At 45.8% G+C, this 18655-nt stretch overlaps 1 protein-coding gene across 5 annotated transcripts in view; it reads left to right on the forward strand.

Moving 5' to 3' along the window:
• Positions 1-18494, forward strand: part of map2k4a (mitogen-activated protein kinase kinase 4a) — a 20933-nt gene extending 2439 nt beyond the window's left edge. Inside the window, exons 2-13 of one of the 5 annotated variants that reach the window (XM_072675119.1) lie at positions 1-18; positions 4437-4469; positions 8145-8247; positions 8862-9036; positions 10033-10152; positions 10805-10924; positions 11019-11070; positions 11213-11340; positions 12762-12839; positions 14678-14826; positions 15514-15559; positions 15652-18494. The exon at positions 1-18 is cut by the window's left edge and continues 18 nt beyond it. In XM_072675119.1, coding sequence (XP_072531220.1) covers positions 1-18; positions 4437-4469; positions 8145-8247; positions 8862-9036; positions 10033-10152; positions 10805-10924; positions 11019-11070; positions 11213-11340; positions 12762-12839; positions 14678-14826; positions 15514-15559; positions 15652-15765 — 1136 coding nt within the window. In that variant the 3' untranslated portion in view covers positions 15766-18494. The other 4 variants (XM_072675120.1, XM_072675121.1, XM_072675123.1 and 1 more) reach the window with 4 other exon arrangements.
• The last annotated feature ends 161 nt before the right edge of the window (positions 18495-18655 follow it).

Here is an 18655-nt window from a genome sequence, read left to right on the forward strand (position 1 = left end):
GGTGTCAGAGTGATACAGGTAGCTACTGTCCACATTTCTAGTAGTTAGGACTGCAGTCATTCTGTGCTCAGTCGGATGTAGCTTTGGTCCCTCCCCCAACCCTTTTTAACAGGCCTTGACCCCAACCTTGACCCTGACCCCACCCCAGCCCACCCCACCACTCCATATAGTCCATATGATGAGATTTAACTGCATGTGTGTTGAATTCTGTGTTCTGTTCCAGAAGCAGGTGAAGTATTGACCGTTGTGTTGACCAGTTGTGTACACCCTGTCATAATGCTCTTTGCTGTTACAGGTGTGGGTGGTCTTTTCTCCTCTACCCCTCATTTCTGTCCCTTAGTTCTACCCCATGTGTTACACCATTAATATCAGGGCAGACGTCTGGGTTCGGTCTCACAGAGCAGGACTTCTTTAGGCTGTGGATTTTCTTTCAACTTATGCTGGAATGTCTGATCTGCTGCAGGGCATGTTGGATCGTAACGTCTCCAGGGCCCATCAGGGACCCCTCCGGTCCTGTTAACGTCTTTTGCCCCCCAGTCATGAGACGTGCGGCGAAAATACCTCGCTTCCATCTACGTTTTGGGGAAATTACAAGCAGTAAAATGAAAAATGCAGATGGTTTCTGTAAACACACTTTATTATTTTTAGTATTTTTAGTATTTCTTCTAAATTAAGATGAATATAATGATCAATTTATGATATCAGTCACAACAAGGTGGGTGTTATTAGCCACAATGATCGATCGGTGCTTGTATTGGACTGCAAATTTCGATATCTTTGTCTCTAGACACGTTAACGCTGTTTAACATGCTTTAAGTACTGGTCATCTGACCACAACATGGTCAGAAATCCATTTTATGACACACTGTATGACGGTAATGTTAAAATCCCGGGGCGTGACGATACCACTTTTTCATATCCGACAGCGATACCGCACGCTTTACACCTGGCTCTTAAAGGGAACGGCGAGAGACACACCCTGATTGGTTAATTACTGCACGTTACGCCCAAACTAAAACACATCCATGATTAATTAAGAGACTTAGTACATGACTCTTGTGGGTTTCGCTCCATGCTAGGCGAATTTTGCCCGTCGCTACGATAGCAAACACACACCGACACGCCCTAAATCAAGCCGTGCGGTTGGCGGCTTGCCAAAAGATTGCTAAAACCGTCCGACCCCAGGCCATTGACAGGAATCTAAGCAGCGATTTTTGATAGTTTGATGTGACTTTATTTGCCAAAGAAATCCAAAATATTTATAAGAGACAATCATAAATGCAATGTTACATTCAGGAGATTCTAGCTATTTAATTCCGGCTAAATTTGAGATGTTAATAATAACCAATATCAGCATGTAGGTTTGGGCCAAGTATGTACGCAATCGTTTAAGGTAACGGATTAGATTATAGATATATTTTTCTTGTGATATCCGATCCCACCAGTATTGGATACTGATACTGAGTATTGGATCAGCGCACCCCTATAAAATACCAATAAACTGCCCACAAGGAGTGAAAGTAAATACCAATATATCGAAGTATCATGATATTACACAGTATCGATTATTAAGAGTTTAGATCTATAAATTAGTGTCAGACAGTGGTTCATTTAGTGTTGTGTTTAAACCCCGGCCACTAGATGGCAGCGTTTTACTCGTCTTCAGTTCTGAAAATCGCTAAATATTGAATCGTAACCCCTGTGATCGGGATACGTGTCACATCGCCAGGTTCTCTTGCCCACCCATACTGTTGTGAGGTCTTCAGGCTGATACCCTATTTCTAATAACGAAACATTTGATGCATGTGGACAAAAGTTTGTGGACACCTGTTCTTCCAAAATCAAGGGTATTGCAAAGGACTTTGCTCATCGGCCTCTACTGGTCTGGAAAGTCTTGACACCATATGTTTGAACATTGCTGTGAGGAGGATTTTGTATTTTGATTGCATTCGTTCAGCCCTGTGAGAGCGTCAGTGAGGTCAGCAACCGACTCCACTCCAATTTCACCCCAATGTTATTGAACGGGGCTCCATCTCAGTCGCTCCAGAGAACGCCACAGCTTAATTCTAGGGGCTTTATACCCCTCTAGCCCACAATTGGCATTAGACACGGTGGTCTTAGGGTAATATGCTCATGGCTGCTCCAGAGTATCCTCATCTGTTTGGCAGTGCCGCAATGAGAGCACCTGAGCAGCTGAATTTACTAATTGGAAGGGGTGTCCACAAACTTAATCGTGCACTAAGTGCTGAGTAGAAGCTAAGAGAGGGCGTTATGAAGTACTCCAGGCCTGCGAAATGCTCTGCAGTTTCAGTGTAAAACTGTGATGCGTCTCATGATCGGTTGTTCTCACATCTCTACGCCCTGACTGTTTGGATTTGACCGTCTTTTGAACCACTGAAGTACATTGTCTCCTATAATGCTTTTCTCCCCTTACCTTCAACCCCTAATGCGCCCACATGACCCTGTTTGATGCTGGACCACGGTGAGACCCTACACGATTAACCCACTCCTACACACACATATATATATATATATATTTATACACACACAACCTGCACCATTTGACACCCGCCCCGCCCCACCGTCATTTTCTCCACCTTGCTTTTGTTTGTGGGTTCTTCTTCTAGTGCGGTCCAGTGGACTGCAGCATAGTAGACTGTTAATGTATGGCTGTGTCTCAAATGGCTCCCTGTTCCCTATATGGTGCACTACATAAGGTACAGAACTAGGTTTTAAACCCTGTGTGGGTAACAGGGAGTCGTGAAACCTTTGGCTGGATATAAAAGAATTAATATTAGACCTATAATACACTGCTTAGGTGCGGAAGCCGTTATACTGTAAATGCACTACCTAGGGAGTAGCGAGCCATTTGAGACTCAGCCCACATTATTGTTCTCCCTGCATGCATTTACTGTCTGCTGGCCAGTGCATTGTCTCTGTGTGTATATGTGGGGTAGTTTGTTTGTCCGATACAGTACGAATGAGTCGTAGCAGAAGAGTGGTGGACCTGATGAATGGTTGCAGATCCAGAGCCAGAAGGTCTTGAAGGGAACGCTGTAGAAACCATAGGTGTTGTTCCGGTGTGCTTGAGTGTGTGCTGCCTATAGAGGTGTGGCTGTGTCAACAAGTCTACCTGACTGCCTGAGTAACTCATTACCACAGTATGGATCACCTTAGATACAGGGTAGCGCTGGTCGATATTGATAAAGGTCCAAATATTCCACACTATCTCAACATCCTGCAACAAAAATTTATATTTTTTACCCATCATAGTACAAATACACTCATTTAAATGGTTCCTCAAAGGTTCTCCGATAAAGGGAATGGCTCTATGAGGATCCAGAACAACTCAAAGAATCATTTGGAGGCTGAAATGGTTCTACATATTGGTGGGAAACCTTTTGCTGATGGTTTAAGGAGCACCCAAGGGGGTTCCACTGCCGTTATGAGAACCCAGAGAACCGATTTTTGTTCTTTCTAACCATGTTGGTGGACGTACACTCTTGAAAAATGGTTCTTTGAAGATTCTTGGTTTGTGAAGAACCACAACAACCTAAAAAAAGATTTAGATGGCTTAATGATTTTTCGCATTGGTGGTTGCTACCTTTTGTACATGGTTCTATAAGGAACCCTTTAAGACATTGGGTCTCTGTATACCACCACAAAGTCAAAGAACCATTTTAGACTACTAAGAGTGTAGGACTTGGTGAAAATGAAAATTCAGTACCTTTTATGGTATTAAGCAAATAGCTTAGATTGTAGCACCATCAGACTTCAGCATCAGTGAGCCAGTAAGCATGCTGTGTTGCAAAATCCAGACGATGGCTGATTGGCTGTCTGAATTCCAGTCCCTATGTGTGGTATTACCTCTCGATTGGCCTGCAGTCAGCTGCAGCCATTAAAAACATCCACTTCTAGCTCACGCCATGATCATTTCTGGTTTAAGCCACACCCACATTCCGTTTGTAACTTAGACATAGTTATCGGGAAAAGTATTGATCAGGAATCTGTATCAGAGTCATGGTATTGGTATCAGTATTGAACCCAGACCTTAAATGAGTAATTCAGTAATAGTAGTGGACACTGTGAATTAAGGTCACTGAATTTTGGTCTAACAGATGTTTCAGCTCTGCAGAGCAGCTCTACTTCCAGAAGCTCCCACTGGGATGCGCTATTGGTCTGAACACTTTCAGAGATCAAAGTAAAGCTTGCATATTCAGTGTGCTATCTAGAACACGAAGGGTTCTACCACCCACCCTGGCCTGGACGTTGGGGTAAATCAGGGCATTCCACTGATTAACCCATTTCAAGAGGTTTTGTCCAGTCTTCGACCAGACCACACCAAGGGTCCACTAATGTGCTGTTAATACGGAATCGCAGCCGTACCTTAAATAATCCCGTTAACCAGTGTGTGCTGTTGTTCTTCTCATCACCAGGATTTCAGATTAACCTGTCTGGAGCTCCCCAAAGTAAGCCCCTCGTTTCTGTCTCTGCTGAACTCTGTCTGATCGTGGCTGTGTTGGTGTCCGAAGCTCTTGCATCTCCACTAATCAGTGCTGCCGAGAGCTGGGCTGCGATAGGAGGCTTGTGCCGGTTAAAGGGTTTGTTGTGTTGGTGGTGGTGGTGTTCAGGAACATCTGGGCCCTCATGATGTGGAGGTGCTGTGGAAGTCCCACTGGTGTTAGATATCAATGGACCAATCACACTGAAGATCTTCAGGGATTTGTTTGATTGGTAGGCTAAGCAGAAGGTTCACCATGTTACTGGTTGTGGAGTAGATTCAGCCATGCATCACTGGCTAATAGTGTAGGCCAGGGGTTCTCAAACGGGTCATTGGAGGCTCCCAGTTTGTGGACCACTTATATTGACTACTACAGTATATTAGCTAGTGGCTCCCCAACGACTCCGATCACAAGCCATCCATGAGTCCAGCCAGAAGTCCAACCTTTCTCTGTCCACTAGAAGCATTTTGAAATATTGGACTTGATTGCATCCATCCACCCATCCATCCCACCACTGGACAGTGAGGGTGCCAGTCAACTGCAGGGATTTGCTTGCATTCGGCCATAAAAATATTAGCAAGGTCACCTCCTAGTGTTGGACGATCAGTTCTGCCAGTCCAACACATTCCAAAGTATTGGATGGACCTTCTTTTATCCAATGTTGGAGAGCTTTAGATCCCGCTAATCCAAGCTTAGCCCTGGGCATGGTGACCGTAGGCCTATGTGAGGCTTCTCCAGAGCATTCCATACCATTCTATTGGTCAATGCTTTTCTATGGAGAGGACACAAGCTGTCTGCAATGGAGCACCTTTAGCCAGTAGCTGGTAACGAATGCTAAACCGCTGAAGCTGGTGAACGTTCTGCTTTTCTGGGTCAGACGATTGGTCATACCAGTCCTGCTCCTTAGTCGTGTCCTACCAAGCAACAGTAGCTGTGAACGATTCTCAGAGGTTCATTCCAGCAGCTTCATCACCTTTCTCTCTGTGGAAAGTGTGAAGAAATCGGCACAAGCCCAGACCTGAGAGCTTCCATTGGCCGTGGGCCGAGGTATCTTTTTCCCTCTTGATCAGTGAAGTTCCTAAATTGTTCTCCTCGATATCATCCTGAACAGAAAGCGATGTTTTCTGAGGCAGGTAATGGAAGCTCTGGTGGGTTCTGTTGGGTGTGGTTTTCAGATGGCTTGTTACTAACCACCGGGTTGAGCACTGCCTTGCGGTTGTCACTGTCTTTTTCTGTCTGTTTTGTTTTTTTTTCTCTTCGGCATTGCGTTGCGTCTTGTTTCGGAGCTCGGCGAGGATGTCTTTGGCAAGAGCAGCACTGGAACAATCAGGAGCCTGTTGGGACAGGGAAACTCACTCTGGGAGATTGGCGGACTGAATGGTTTTCCACCGGAATCCAAACCCCCGCATTCTTGTGGCGTCTCAAGTGTGGAAAGAGACAAAACCAGCTTCTTCTCTTTAAAGGTGGAACCTCTCCGACCGATGGGAACTCGTAGGTTTACTGTACGTGGGGTTGTCACCATTGGCATCGTTGGATAACGTCTAGATAAGGAGGATTTGTGTTTCTTGTATCTTATTTAATCCGAGTTCTTCCGACTGAAGCAGATGTTCTAAAGTCAGATTGTTCCAGTCATGATTTCCAGTCAAATGCTGGAATCTTCTTCGTCTTACAGCATTGTCCGAGTCAAAGGTGGCGGGAAACGCTCGAAGAACCTCCCAGAAATGGCTTTGGTTCTGTAAATGAAACCCAAAACGTGATGAGATGTTCATGTAAGCACCAAGGTGGACTGAAGATCTGGGATCTTCAGAGTGGGATCATCCTGCCAGATTCCAGAGTTTCCAGAGTTATCAGGCCAGCTGCACCCTTCATAAAATGGGTTCTTCAAGGGTTCCTTAGCAAAGGGAGCAGTTCTGTGTGGAACCATGACCACTCCAAAAACTCTGTGGTCTCTGGTTAAATGGATCTCGCCTCTTGTAGACGATTTTTTAAAGAGCATGTTCAATAAAACCCCAAACACCAACAGTTCCACCACCCCGTTTACTAAGGGTTCTGTAGTACTACATAGAACCCTTTTTGCTTAGACTATGCATTCAAGAATGAGTTCTTTAAAGGTTCTTTACCAGAGAAGGTAAAGAAGGGATTCTTTACATTGGTGGAAATCGTTTTTAAAGATGATGCTCTTAAGATATTGGTTCTATAGTGAAAATAACCCTTCATAAAATTAGTTCTTCAAGGGTTCCTTAGCAAAGGGAGCAGTTCTGTGTGGAACCATGACCACTCCAAGAACTAATGCTCTGGCCAGCAGCTAATATATTAGCCCTAAGCTAATGCTCTGGCCTCAAGCTAATATATTAGTCCCAAACTAATGCTCTGGCCACAAGCTAATTAGCACAAACTATATTAGTCTTATGCCAATTGGCTTGGTAGGTTCTGCAGGTTCTAGGTTCATTTAGCAGAGCATAGAACTGGGCAGTTAGGACTTGCACTTATATGAGGTCTGTACATTCAGCACTGAACACCTTGGATTTTTGGATTTGGAGAGTTGTGTGTAGTCCGGTGCTGTGGTCTGGTCCTGTAGTCCGGTGCTGTGGTCTGGTCCTGTAGTCTGGTCCTGTGGTCTGGTGCTGTGGTCTGGTGCTGTGGTCTGGTGCTGTGGTCCGGTGCTGTGGTCCGGTGCTGTGGTCCGGTGCTGTGGTCCGGTGCTGTGGTCTGGTGCTGTGGTCCGGTGCTGTGGTCCGGTGCTGTGGTCTGGTGCTGTGGTCCGGTGCTGTAGTCCGGTGCTGAGTCTGGTCCTGTAGTCTGGTCCTGTAGTCTGGTCCTGTAGTCTGGTCCTGTGGTCCGGTGCTGTGGTCCGGTGCTGAGTCTGGTGCTGAGTCTGGTGCTGTAGGTTTAGCGCTGGACGCTGGTAAGTATGGAATGGACGGTGTGATGGACCTGAAGGCTGTGAATGGGGAGTGAGGGGAGGGCAGGCAGGGCTGGTGTCAGCATGCAGGGACCGCAGTCATCATCTTCAACAACCAGATTTACTAAAGCTGCTGTTCAATTTGGGGGAGGGCGTGGCCCTGAACCTCGTACCTGGAAGACCGGAACAACGTCAGCTGCTCACTCTGAAAACACACAGAGAGAGAGTTCACCCAGGTGTGGCCGATTAGCCGAGTTTTAACACACTAGCCACGATGTATTGTGTTAGCCCTAAGCTAATGCTCTTGCCACATGCTAATATGTCATCCCTATGCTAATACTCTAGCCAATATGCTAGCTAATATGCTAGCCACAATACAGGGAAACGATAAGGTATAATCAGGAACACGTTCATATCAGAGCTAGCAGCTAACTGTGTACACTCGCTACGAGGAACAGGGCAGGGAAATTGTGTGTGTGTGTGTGTGTGTGTGTGTGTGTGTGTGTGTGTGTGTGGCAGCTTTAGGAAATCTGGTGTGTATTCCTCCTGCTGGTGAGGTGTGCATGGCTTCCCTGAGCATCTGCGGATGCACTGGAGTGTTCCTCATTTCTCCCTCATTCACTGGAAAAACAACGTTCATACTGTCTCCTCCATACACTGTCCCTGATTGTGTGTGTGTGTGTGTGTGTGTGTGTGTGTGTGTGTATAACCTGAATATGTGCTCCTCCTCTCTCCGTCAGGTAAACGTAAAGCACTGAAGTTAAATTTTGCCAATCCGCCAATCAAACCGGCCACGAGGTTCACCCTCAACACAGCGGGACCGCCCTTTCAGAACCCACACATGTGAGTACAGACCCTCAGATGCCCTAGCAGAGCCGCGTGTGTGAGCGAACACACTCCCCCAACTTCCAAAAACACGGATTCATCGACAGTTCGGAAAACTCTAACAGACATTAAAGCAGCATCATGCGGGAATTGGTATTTTCTGCTCCTGGGCTCCCCCTACAGTTAGGATCAAGCTGATGCTCCACTGACTGGAACAGGGAGAGCAGCAGTGTCTCCGTCATTCCCACTCCGGGCCGGAGCGCTGCTGCTGCTACTGGACTATGGAGGTTTGGTGGTGGAGCTGCAGGAGGAGAACCTCTCTCCAGAACTGCTGCTGTGTAACGCTGCATATGAGTCATATTAGTGTAAAATCCTGTAGTGTTACTCTACCACCTCAGCCCACATGAAATGGATATAAGTCCATAAGGGGGCGCTCAAAGCGGGATCTGTTTTTACTGCAGTGGAGTAAAAGTGGATAACACTTTCCACCTGTAGGGGGAGCACAGGAGCAAACAACTCCAGTTCTTGCATACAGCTGCTTTAATAGTCGAGCTCATGTTGATTATGTGAGGTACTGCACGATTTTCAGCAACTGTGTGTGTGTGTGTGTGTGTGTGTGTGTGTGTGTTCAGAGAGCGTCTGCGTACACACAGCATTGAGTCGTCAGGGAAGTTGAAGATCTCTCCAGAGCAGCACTGTGACTTCACAGCAGAAGATCTTAAGGACCTGGGGGAGATTGGGCGGGGGGCCTACGGCTCCGTCAACAAAATGGCCCACAAGCCGAGTGGACAGATCATGGCTGTAAAGGTAAAACGCTGCTTTAATAATAATAAAAATAATAACTATTATTATTATCATTACATAAAAACCTTGTATCTCCAAATCAGCAGTTTTACAGCCATGTTTATATGTTCAGCCACATTACATTTTATTCCATTGCATTTCTATTAGTCCATTGGTCCACACCATATGTCCAAATGTTTGTGGACACCCCTTCTAGGATGTCCACACATAATATACATGTATAGAATAGGACTCTCTGGAGCAGTTAGTAAACATGAACCTATTGGCACCATGCTGCCTAATGCCAGGAGTGGGCTGGAGGGGTATAAAGCCCCCCAGCCCCCCTCAATCCAATACTTTTGGGATGAGTTGGGGATGATAAGGTGGGCTGGTCCATCCAACATCCTGACCTCACTAAAGCTCTTGTCACTGAATGCAATCAAATCCTCACAGCAATTCTCCTCAAAAATCTAGTAGAAACTCTTCCTCCCTGGACAGTAGAGACAATTGACAACGAACGCAGGAGAAACTACCCTTGATTTCACAATAGACAATGAATAAGCAGGTGTCCCAATACTTTAGTCTATTTAGTGTATAGTCTGCATCATGGTCATAATCAGAGTCATGGTCTGTTTATGAGCAGTACAGTAACTCTTCATTATAGCAGTGTAATCATACTGAAACACTCTGTTTGAGGGATGCGCTGTATGTTGTGGGAAGACGAACTTTATGAACATTGTCTTTAGAAGGTTTGATTGCATTCATCCTAATGAGAGCATCAGTGAGGTCAGATTCTGATGTTGGATAATTATTCCTGGCACTCCAGCTCATCCCAAAGATCAACCGGCAGTCACGTTATGTGGTAAAGTGAAAAGCAGCACACATGGAGATACAGGGTTTGTGTGTGACAATGATGATATACAGTATTTATTAACATCTGAATAAACTGCATTAGTGAATTATGCTCAGGTGTCAGGTGTTTTGGTGTTGAATTTGTGTGTGTGCGTGTGTGTGTGACAGAGGATCAGGTCCACGGTAGATGAGAAGGAGCAGAAGCAGTTGCTGATGGACCTGGATGTGGTCATGAGGAGCAGTGACTGTCCCTACATCGTCCAGTTCTACGGAGCGCTTTTCAGAGAGGTGCGTCACTGTACACAGTTTCCCACTCATCTCAGGTGCAGTCCACAGACCATGACCTGAATTGACAAAAGTATTGGGACACCTGCTCATTCATTTTTTCTTCTGAAAGGCAATCAAGGGCATTAAAAAGAGTTTCTCCTGTTTTTGTTGGAGTAACTGTCTCTACTGTCCAGAGAAGAAGACTTTCTACTAGATTTTGGAGGAGCATTGCTGTGAGGATAGCATAGCATAGGTTCATGTTGTTGATCTGCTGCAGAGAGTCCCATTTTATTGGCAGTACTGCTAGGGACAAGCTGTGTGTGCATTTGCACATCTGTGTCAGCAATGGGTGCAGCTTTATGTAGCTGAACACGTTCATTAGAAGAGGTGTCCACAAACATTTGGACATATAGTGTATATGCCTACGCACTACCTACACGCAGTCCAGGTGGTGCAGATTGTGTCAGGGGGGTTCATGCCACTTTGCCACCAGCAGCCGGAGTCTGGAAGAGCACAACTGGCCGTGCTCTCTCTCCCCTCATCACTCTTAAGGGATGCTGGCTGGTACAGGCGTCTGTTAGCTGGTGCGGTGGAGTCTGTATCCAGGAGGATGATCCTAAATGTTCACATGTCTCTCTGTCTGTCTGTCTCTCTGTCTCTCTCTCTCTCTCAGGGAGACTGCTGGATATGTATGGAACTCATGTCTACCTCGTTAGACAAATTCTACAAGTATGTGTATTCCACGTTGGAGGACGTGATCCCGGAGGAGATTCTAGGCAAAATTACGTTAGCTGTGAGTCACTGCCCCTCCTCTTCCTGTGTGTGTGTGTGTGTGTGTGTGTGTGTGTGTATGACATTATTAATGTGTTGTTGTTGATTTTTTACAGACTGTGAAAGCACTTAACCACTTAAAAGAAAACTTGAAAATAATTCACAGAGGTAAGAACCCGCCTGTCTCCAGCTGGACAGCAGGGATGAGGATGAGGGATGAATGAATTAGCTGACCTGCTTCATCAGCTCACTGTCCAGGATGAAGATCTCACCAGACTGTCGGTCTCTCTCTCTCTCTCTCTCTCTGCAGACATTAAGCCCTCTAACATCCTCTTGGACAGGAATGGTAACATTAAGCTGTGTGATTTCGGTATCAGTGGGCAGCTCGTCGACTCCATCGCAAAGACCAGAGACGCCGGCTGCAGACCGTACATGGCAGTAAGTCCCATTGCTGAGGGGTCAGATCCAACCACCTGGTCATTCATTCATCCATTCATCCACACATGCATTTGTTCATTCATCCATCCATCCATTCCTTCATCTGTCCATCCATACGTCCCTTCATCCATACGTCCCTTCATCCATACGTCCCTTCATCTGTACACCAATCCACCCATCTATCCATCCACCGATAACAAAGCATAACATTTAGTAATGATCATTACTCTCGACCTTGCAGTGATAGAGAGAGAGAGAGTGTGTGTGTGTGTGTGAGAGAGAGAGAGAGTGTGAGAGAGCTAGATCTCTCTCTCTCTCTCTCTCTCTCTCTCTGTCTGTCTGTATGAGGCTCTGCATACTGCAGTGAGGTCATGCTTAAGGCAGCAGCGATGAGGGGATCACTCACTACTGAATTTTATTTAAGATTAAACTCCCTGCTACCTTTCTCTCTCTCTCTCTCTGTGTGTGTGTGTGTGTGTGTGTGTGTGTGTGTGTGTGTGTGTGTTCAGCATTAGAGCAGTGGCACTGCAGTGCTCTCAGACTGACGTCACACACTAATTTTAGCACACTGACATCATCCTGCGTGTCTCCCTCTGCATTCACCACCCCGTCACTCTGCGTGTGCGTGTGTGTGTGTGTGTGTGTGTGTGTGTGTGTGTGTGTGTGTGTGTGTGTGTGAGGGAGGATGAGATCATGTGTGAAGCATTTACAGATGTGATTGTGTAACTCTGGCTGGTGGGTAGCAGGTTTATCATCCACATCCGTCTGTCTGTCTGTCTGTCTGTCTGTGTCCTGTAGACTCAGCCTGTCTCTGATATACCCCTAATACTACTAATACTAATATTAATAATTATACAGACACTACTACTAATAAAATAATAATACTATTATTAATAATTACACTTATACTAATACTTCTAATTATAATAGCACTTTTGCTAAGAATATGTATAGCAGTATATAATATATAATATATTATTGATAATGACACTACTACTAATAATAATAATACTATGAATACTACTTCTTTTAAAATTTATAATAATAATACTTTACTTCTAATAAAATACTATCACTAGTACAACTAATAATAACAATACTTTTACTACAAGTAATAATATTAATCCTCTATTATTATTAGCAGTATAAATAGTAGTAAAAGTATATTGGGTGTGTGGGTGGGGGGTTCTGCTGGTGCTGCTCTCAGTGTGAAGGTGTTGAAGGCTGCCGTTTGGGACACCTGCTGTATTGGGGTCAGTGAAAGGGTTTAGATGATTCAGTGGATGAGATCATACTCACAGCAGGTGGACACAATTTACACACTTCACGATCTCACACAGTACACTGAGCTAATGTCTCTATCTCTCTCTCTCTCTCCCTCTCTCTCTCTCCCTCTCTCTCTCTCTCTCCCTCTCCCGCAGCCGGAGAGGATAGACCCCAGTGCCTCCAGGCAGGGGTATGACGTGCGCTCGGACGTCTGGAGCTTGGGAATCACGCTGGTATGTGGAGGAAGTGCTCAGTGTTGCTTTTTCCATTCTCCTTACCTTCTTCACTCTTTTTAATCCGTCTGAAGAAGCTGCTGTATGCTGGGATGGGATTGATCTGTAGTGAGCGAATCACAGCTGGGATTGATCTGTAGTGAGCGAATCACAGCTGGGGTGATCTATAGCAAGCGAATCACAGCTGGGGTGATCTATTGCGAGCGATTCACAGCTGGGGTGATCTATAGCGAGCGATTCACACCTGGGGTGATCTATAGTGAGCGAATCACAGCTGGGATTGATCTGTAGTGAGCGAATCACACCTGGGGTGATCTATAGTGAGCGAATCACAGCTGGGATTGATCTGTAGTGAGCGAATCACAGCTGGGGTGATCTATAGCAAGCGAATCACAGCTGGGGTGATCTATTGCGAGCGATTCACAGCTGGGGTGATCTATAGCGAGCGATTCTCAGCTGGGGTGATCTATAGTGAGCGAATCACAGCTGGGGTGATCTATAGCGAGCGATTCTCAGCTGGGGTGATCTGTAGTGAGCGAATCACACCTGGGGTGATCTATAGTGAGCGAATCACAGCTGGGATTGATCTGTAGTGAGCGAATCACAGCTGGGGTGATCTATAGCAAGCGAATCACAGCTGGGGTGATCTATTGCGAGCGATTCACAGCTGGGGTGATCTATAGCGAGCGATTCTCAGCTGGGGTGATCTATAGCGAGCGATTCACAGCTGGGGTGATCTATAGCGAGCGATTCACAGCTGGGGTGATCTATAAGGAGCGATTCACAGCTGGGGTGATCTATAGCGAGCGATTCTCAGCTGGGGTGATCTATAGCGAGCGATTCTCAGCTGGGGTGATCTATAGCGAGCGATTCACAGCTGGGGTGATCTATAGCGAGCGATTCTCAGCTGGGGTGATCTATAGCGAGCGATTCACAGCTGGGGTGATCTATAGCGAGCGATTCACAGCTGGGATGATCTATAGCGAGCAATTCACAGCTGGGGTGATCTATAGCGAGCGATTCTCAGCTGGGATGATCTATAGCGAGCGATGCACAGCTGGGGTGATCTATAGCGAGCGTTTCACAGCTGGGGTGATCTATAGCGAGCGATTCACACCTGGGGTGATCTATAGCGAGCGATGCACAGCTGGGGTGATCTATAGCGAGCGATGCACAGCTGGGGTGATCTATAGCGAGCGAATCACAGCTGGGGTGATCTATAGCGAGCGATTCACAGCTGGGATGATCTATAGCGAGCGATTCACAGCTGGGGTGATCTATAGCGAGCGATTCTCAGCTGGGATGATCTATAGCGAGCGATTCACAGCTGGGGTGATCTATAGCGAGCGATTCACAGCTGGGGTGATCTATAGCGAGCGTTTCACAGCTGGGGTGATCTATAGCGAGCGATTCACACCTGGGGTGATCTATAGCGAGCGATTCACAGCTGGGGTGATCTATAGCGAGCGTTTCTCAGCTGGGGTGATCTATAGCGAGCGATTCACACCTGGGGTGATCTATAGCGAGCGATTCACAGCTGGGGTGATCTATAGCGAGCGATTCACAGCTGGGGTGATCTATAGCGAGCGATTCACAGCTGGGGTGATCTATAGAGAGCGTTTCACAGCTGGGGTGATCTATAGCGAGCGATTCACAGCTGGGGTGATCTATAGCGAGCGATTCACAGCTGGGGTGATCTGTAGTTATAATATTGTAATTAATATCAATATTTTTTACACCCCTAGTTTGTAAGTATTTTGTTAGTTGAATTATTGAGGTAATGTGCAAAGGTATTCACACTGTGTGTGTGTGTGTGTGTGTGTGTGTGTGTGTTTCAGTATGAATTGGCCACTGGACGGTTTCCCTACCCCAAGTGGAACAGTGTGTTTGACCAGCTCACACAGGTGGTGAAAGGAGACCCTCCCCAACTCAGCAACTCTGAGGAGAGACAGTTCTCCCCCAAATTCATCAACTTCGTCAACCTGTGGTACCAGTCTCTCTCTCTCACACACACACACACACACACACATATATATATATATAATGTGCTATGTAACTATAAATATGTATACTTTATTATACATACTATATGTCCAAAAGTTTGTGGACACCCCTTCTAATGAATGCATTCAACTACTTCAAGCTGCCCCATAACTGACACAGATGTGCAACAACACACACAGATTGTCTAGTCCATGTAGAGAAGAAGTACTGCCAATAGAATAGGACTCCCTAGAGCAGATAAACATCATGAACCTATCGGCACAATGCTGCCTAATGCCAGACGTGGGCTAGAGGGGGGTATAAAACCCCCCAGCATTGAGCTGTGGAGCACTGGAAGAGCTGTGTATTAAAAGAGTTGATTCCTGTCTCCACCGTCCACTTCTAATACCCTTGATTGAAGAAACAATGAATGAGCAGGTGTCCCAAAACTTTTGTCCATATCGCGTGTATATGTATATATGTATATGTATATGTATATCTATATATATAGCTTTACTCAGCTGTGATCTTTGACGCATCGATGATTCACACTGAATGAGCTTGAATGACGGAGCCACTCTGTGCTACTGATGCGCAATGTTATGGCGCCCCCTGCTGGACCTAGTGTGTAACTGGCCAGTTAGTACGTGCTAAATGCTTCAGTAAGGCTGTGTGTGTTCTTTTCTTGCAGCCTTACAAAGGACGAGTCTAAAAGGCCAAAGTACCGGGAGCTTCTGGTGAGTAGTGGAGATGTTTGGGTTGTTTTTTTTTTTTGAAGGTTAAGGGGAACCTGCTGGATAACGCGGTACTTATCTTCCTTCCTCCTCAGAAACATCCCTTCATCCTGATGTACGAGGAGCGCTCTGTAGATGTTGCCAGCTACGTGTGCAGGATCCTCGATCAGATGCCTGCGTCCCCCAGCTCCCCCATGTACGTGGACTAAAGGAATGAAAACGCACATATGCGCTCACACACACACACACACACACACACACACACAAACACACACTCTCTCTCCACCAACCGTCTGGGGGAGAACAAGAAATGCAAGCTGTTGTGTAAAGATTTGCTTCGTCAAAAAAAAAGAAAAAGAAAAAAAATGCAGTGTTAAAAATGATGCAGAAACACCAGGTGCAATAAGAGCGGTGTTTTCAATCACGCCTGTAAAATATCATCCAAACACACACACACACACACACACACACACACACACTCTCTCTCTCGCTCACTCTTTACCTGTCTCTCTCTCTCTCTCTCTCTCTCTCTCTCTCTCTGTCTCTTACTGTCTCTCTCATCACATACCGTCACACCCACCAACCCACCCACTGATGCTTAAGTATAATAGTAACTGAATGAAGCCACTGCGCTCTCGGCTCATCTCAAGGACGCCTCCTCTCAGCCGTGGACGCGCAGTATAGTCCTTAAAAAAAGAAGAAAAGAAAAAAGAGAGAGCAAAAATAAATAAATAAATAAATAAAAATAAGTAAACAATAATTAAAATAAACATCTGGAATTGTATTTCTACTCTATTGTATTTCTGAGATCACTTGTGGAGTGTTTGTGCCCAGCTAACATACCCATGTGGGGCCTGTATGGGTCTACGGGTTCCGTGTTGGCCCCACATATGGATGCCCACCAGGGTCAGTGATGGAGGGGTTAAACACAGGTCCAGTCTGGGTAGTACACTGCATAAGGGGCCTGGATGGGACCCATGTGAGATTAAGGTGGGCTGCAACGATATGGCCCATTTGGGAATCCCAACTGGGTCCCCCACATGTACAAACCCACTGGAACCCACCTAGCCCACGTTCCAGCCATGGGAGCCCCCACATGAGCATGCTGGCTGGGTGATTTGGAGGAGGGTGCCGCCTCTTTCCGTTTCTGTGTGTTTAGGGATTACAGCAGTGGGTCTTAATCCCGGTCTGGCTCTGCAGGTTTTTATGAGTTAAGGGAATTAAAGGAATACTTCAGTGGGTTTACAAAAGCTGGACAAAAGTATTGGGACACCTGCTTATTCATCGTTTCCTGCTTTTTCTTTTCTAGAAAAGAACAGTAAATCTGTGCAGCTTCACAGGAGGGGATAAACCTCCTGAACTTTTAATGGAAGATTTTAGTCCAGGTCATTTTGGAGCGTTTCTATTGGCCTGTTTATTATGAAATTCTGATGAATTATAAAAGACAACTGCCAGATTCTCTTTACGAAGAAAAGTCAAAACCAACACAAATGGCCTGCAACCGGAAACTACAGACGTGGCGTTTTTGAGACTAGGCTGAAAACCACTGGAGTACTCCTTTAACCCATTATGTCTAAGAGTTACATTATAATATGGTGAAATGCTATGGAATGTGTTCTGATTGGTCGAAAGTGGTGCACTTGTGTAATTACACCTTGGATTATTTCATATTTATGCTTTTATTTACAGTCAGATTAGGCTCTTCTGTAATACTGTACTGAAGGGTAGCGCTCATAAGGCTACACTACATCTGCATAAACCCACATAAAGGGAAGTGACTTTGCAGTTTTGAGATTCGGACCCTGAACGTCACCGAATGTCCAGTCTGACTCGAATTGCGGTGCTAGTATACAGCTGTTTGACTGGGTGTACGCTTGCATGCTATGCTATAACTATATAGCATACCAAAGCAACCACCCAACAGCACCTCAGCAGCCACCAGGTACATTATTTTAAGCACCTAGAAAACACTTAGCGCACAGCAGCCTCCTAGCAACAGCCTAGCAACCACTAGAGATGGAATAGCAGGTAGCAGTGGCCCAAATGGGAAAAGGTAGCAAAACACATAGTAACACCATATTGACCACTTTGTGGTTTGGTGGACCACTGGTTGCTATGTTGCTTCAGGGGATCTCTAGGGTGTTGCCATGTGTTACATATGTTAGGCACCATAGCAACAGCCTCCTGGGATGCCAAAACAACCACCTCAAAAAAACAAACAAACAAACAAAAAATGTGCCATGTGTTTCTATGTGTGGCACACCATAGGCACCAGCAACCACCCGGGATGCCATAACAGCCACATAGCAAATGCTTTTAGTACCACAGCAACCACCACGGAACACCTACTTAGCAACCAAATGGAAAAGCAACACCTTAATGTCCACTTTGTTCTGAAAGTGTGCTTCAGGTGGTCCCTAGGGTGTTCCTATGTGTGTATAGTGTGCCATAGCAAAGACTGCAACCATTGTAGCTGGGGACTACCGTGCACTACACGACAACCACACAAGTCCGTTGTCATGAACGTCCTCTGTGGGCTTGTGATCGCTGCTCTTCAGTAAAGTGGAAAGGCGTGTCTGCTGAGTCAGAACTCCGCCTGCGACTGAAAGACTGAGTCTACTGATAAAACTCCCGTTTAACCCGATGATCGGATCTCTGAGAACAGATGGACCAAAGGAAATTACAGGGTTAGAGAGCTCGTCTGATTGGAATACTCAGCTGTTGCTGCTGCATGTAGGGGTGTAACGAGCTGGGCTGGGCCGTGCGTTGGAAAAGGATGAGCGCAGAGCGCCAGAGCGTGGGATGGAGACCGCTGGCTGTGGACGGGAGGCGGGGTTGTTGTCATAACCTGGTCTCTGCCTAGAAATGACTGTGTCCTCACTGTACAATGAACCATGTTCTGATATATAAATGAATAAACTCAGAAACAAGACACAAACTCTCTCTGCGTGTGTGTGTGTGTGTGTGTTATGCAATGTTTGATGTTGCCAGATCTACGTTATAAAAATGTTTCTGTGTGTGAGTGTCTGAGTGTAGCTGAGGACTGATTTTCTGCTTTTTAATATTTATATTATTTTTTTTAAACCATCAAACTGTAAA

Source organism: Salminus brasiliensis, chromosome 3 (genome assembly GCF_030463535.1).
Source record: "Salminus brasiliensis chromosome 3, fSalBra1.hap2, whole genome shotgun sequence".
Classification (NCBI taxonomy): Eukaryota; Metazoa; Chordata; class Actinopteri; order Characiformes; family Bryconidae; genus Salminus; species Salminus brasiliensis.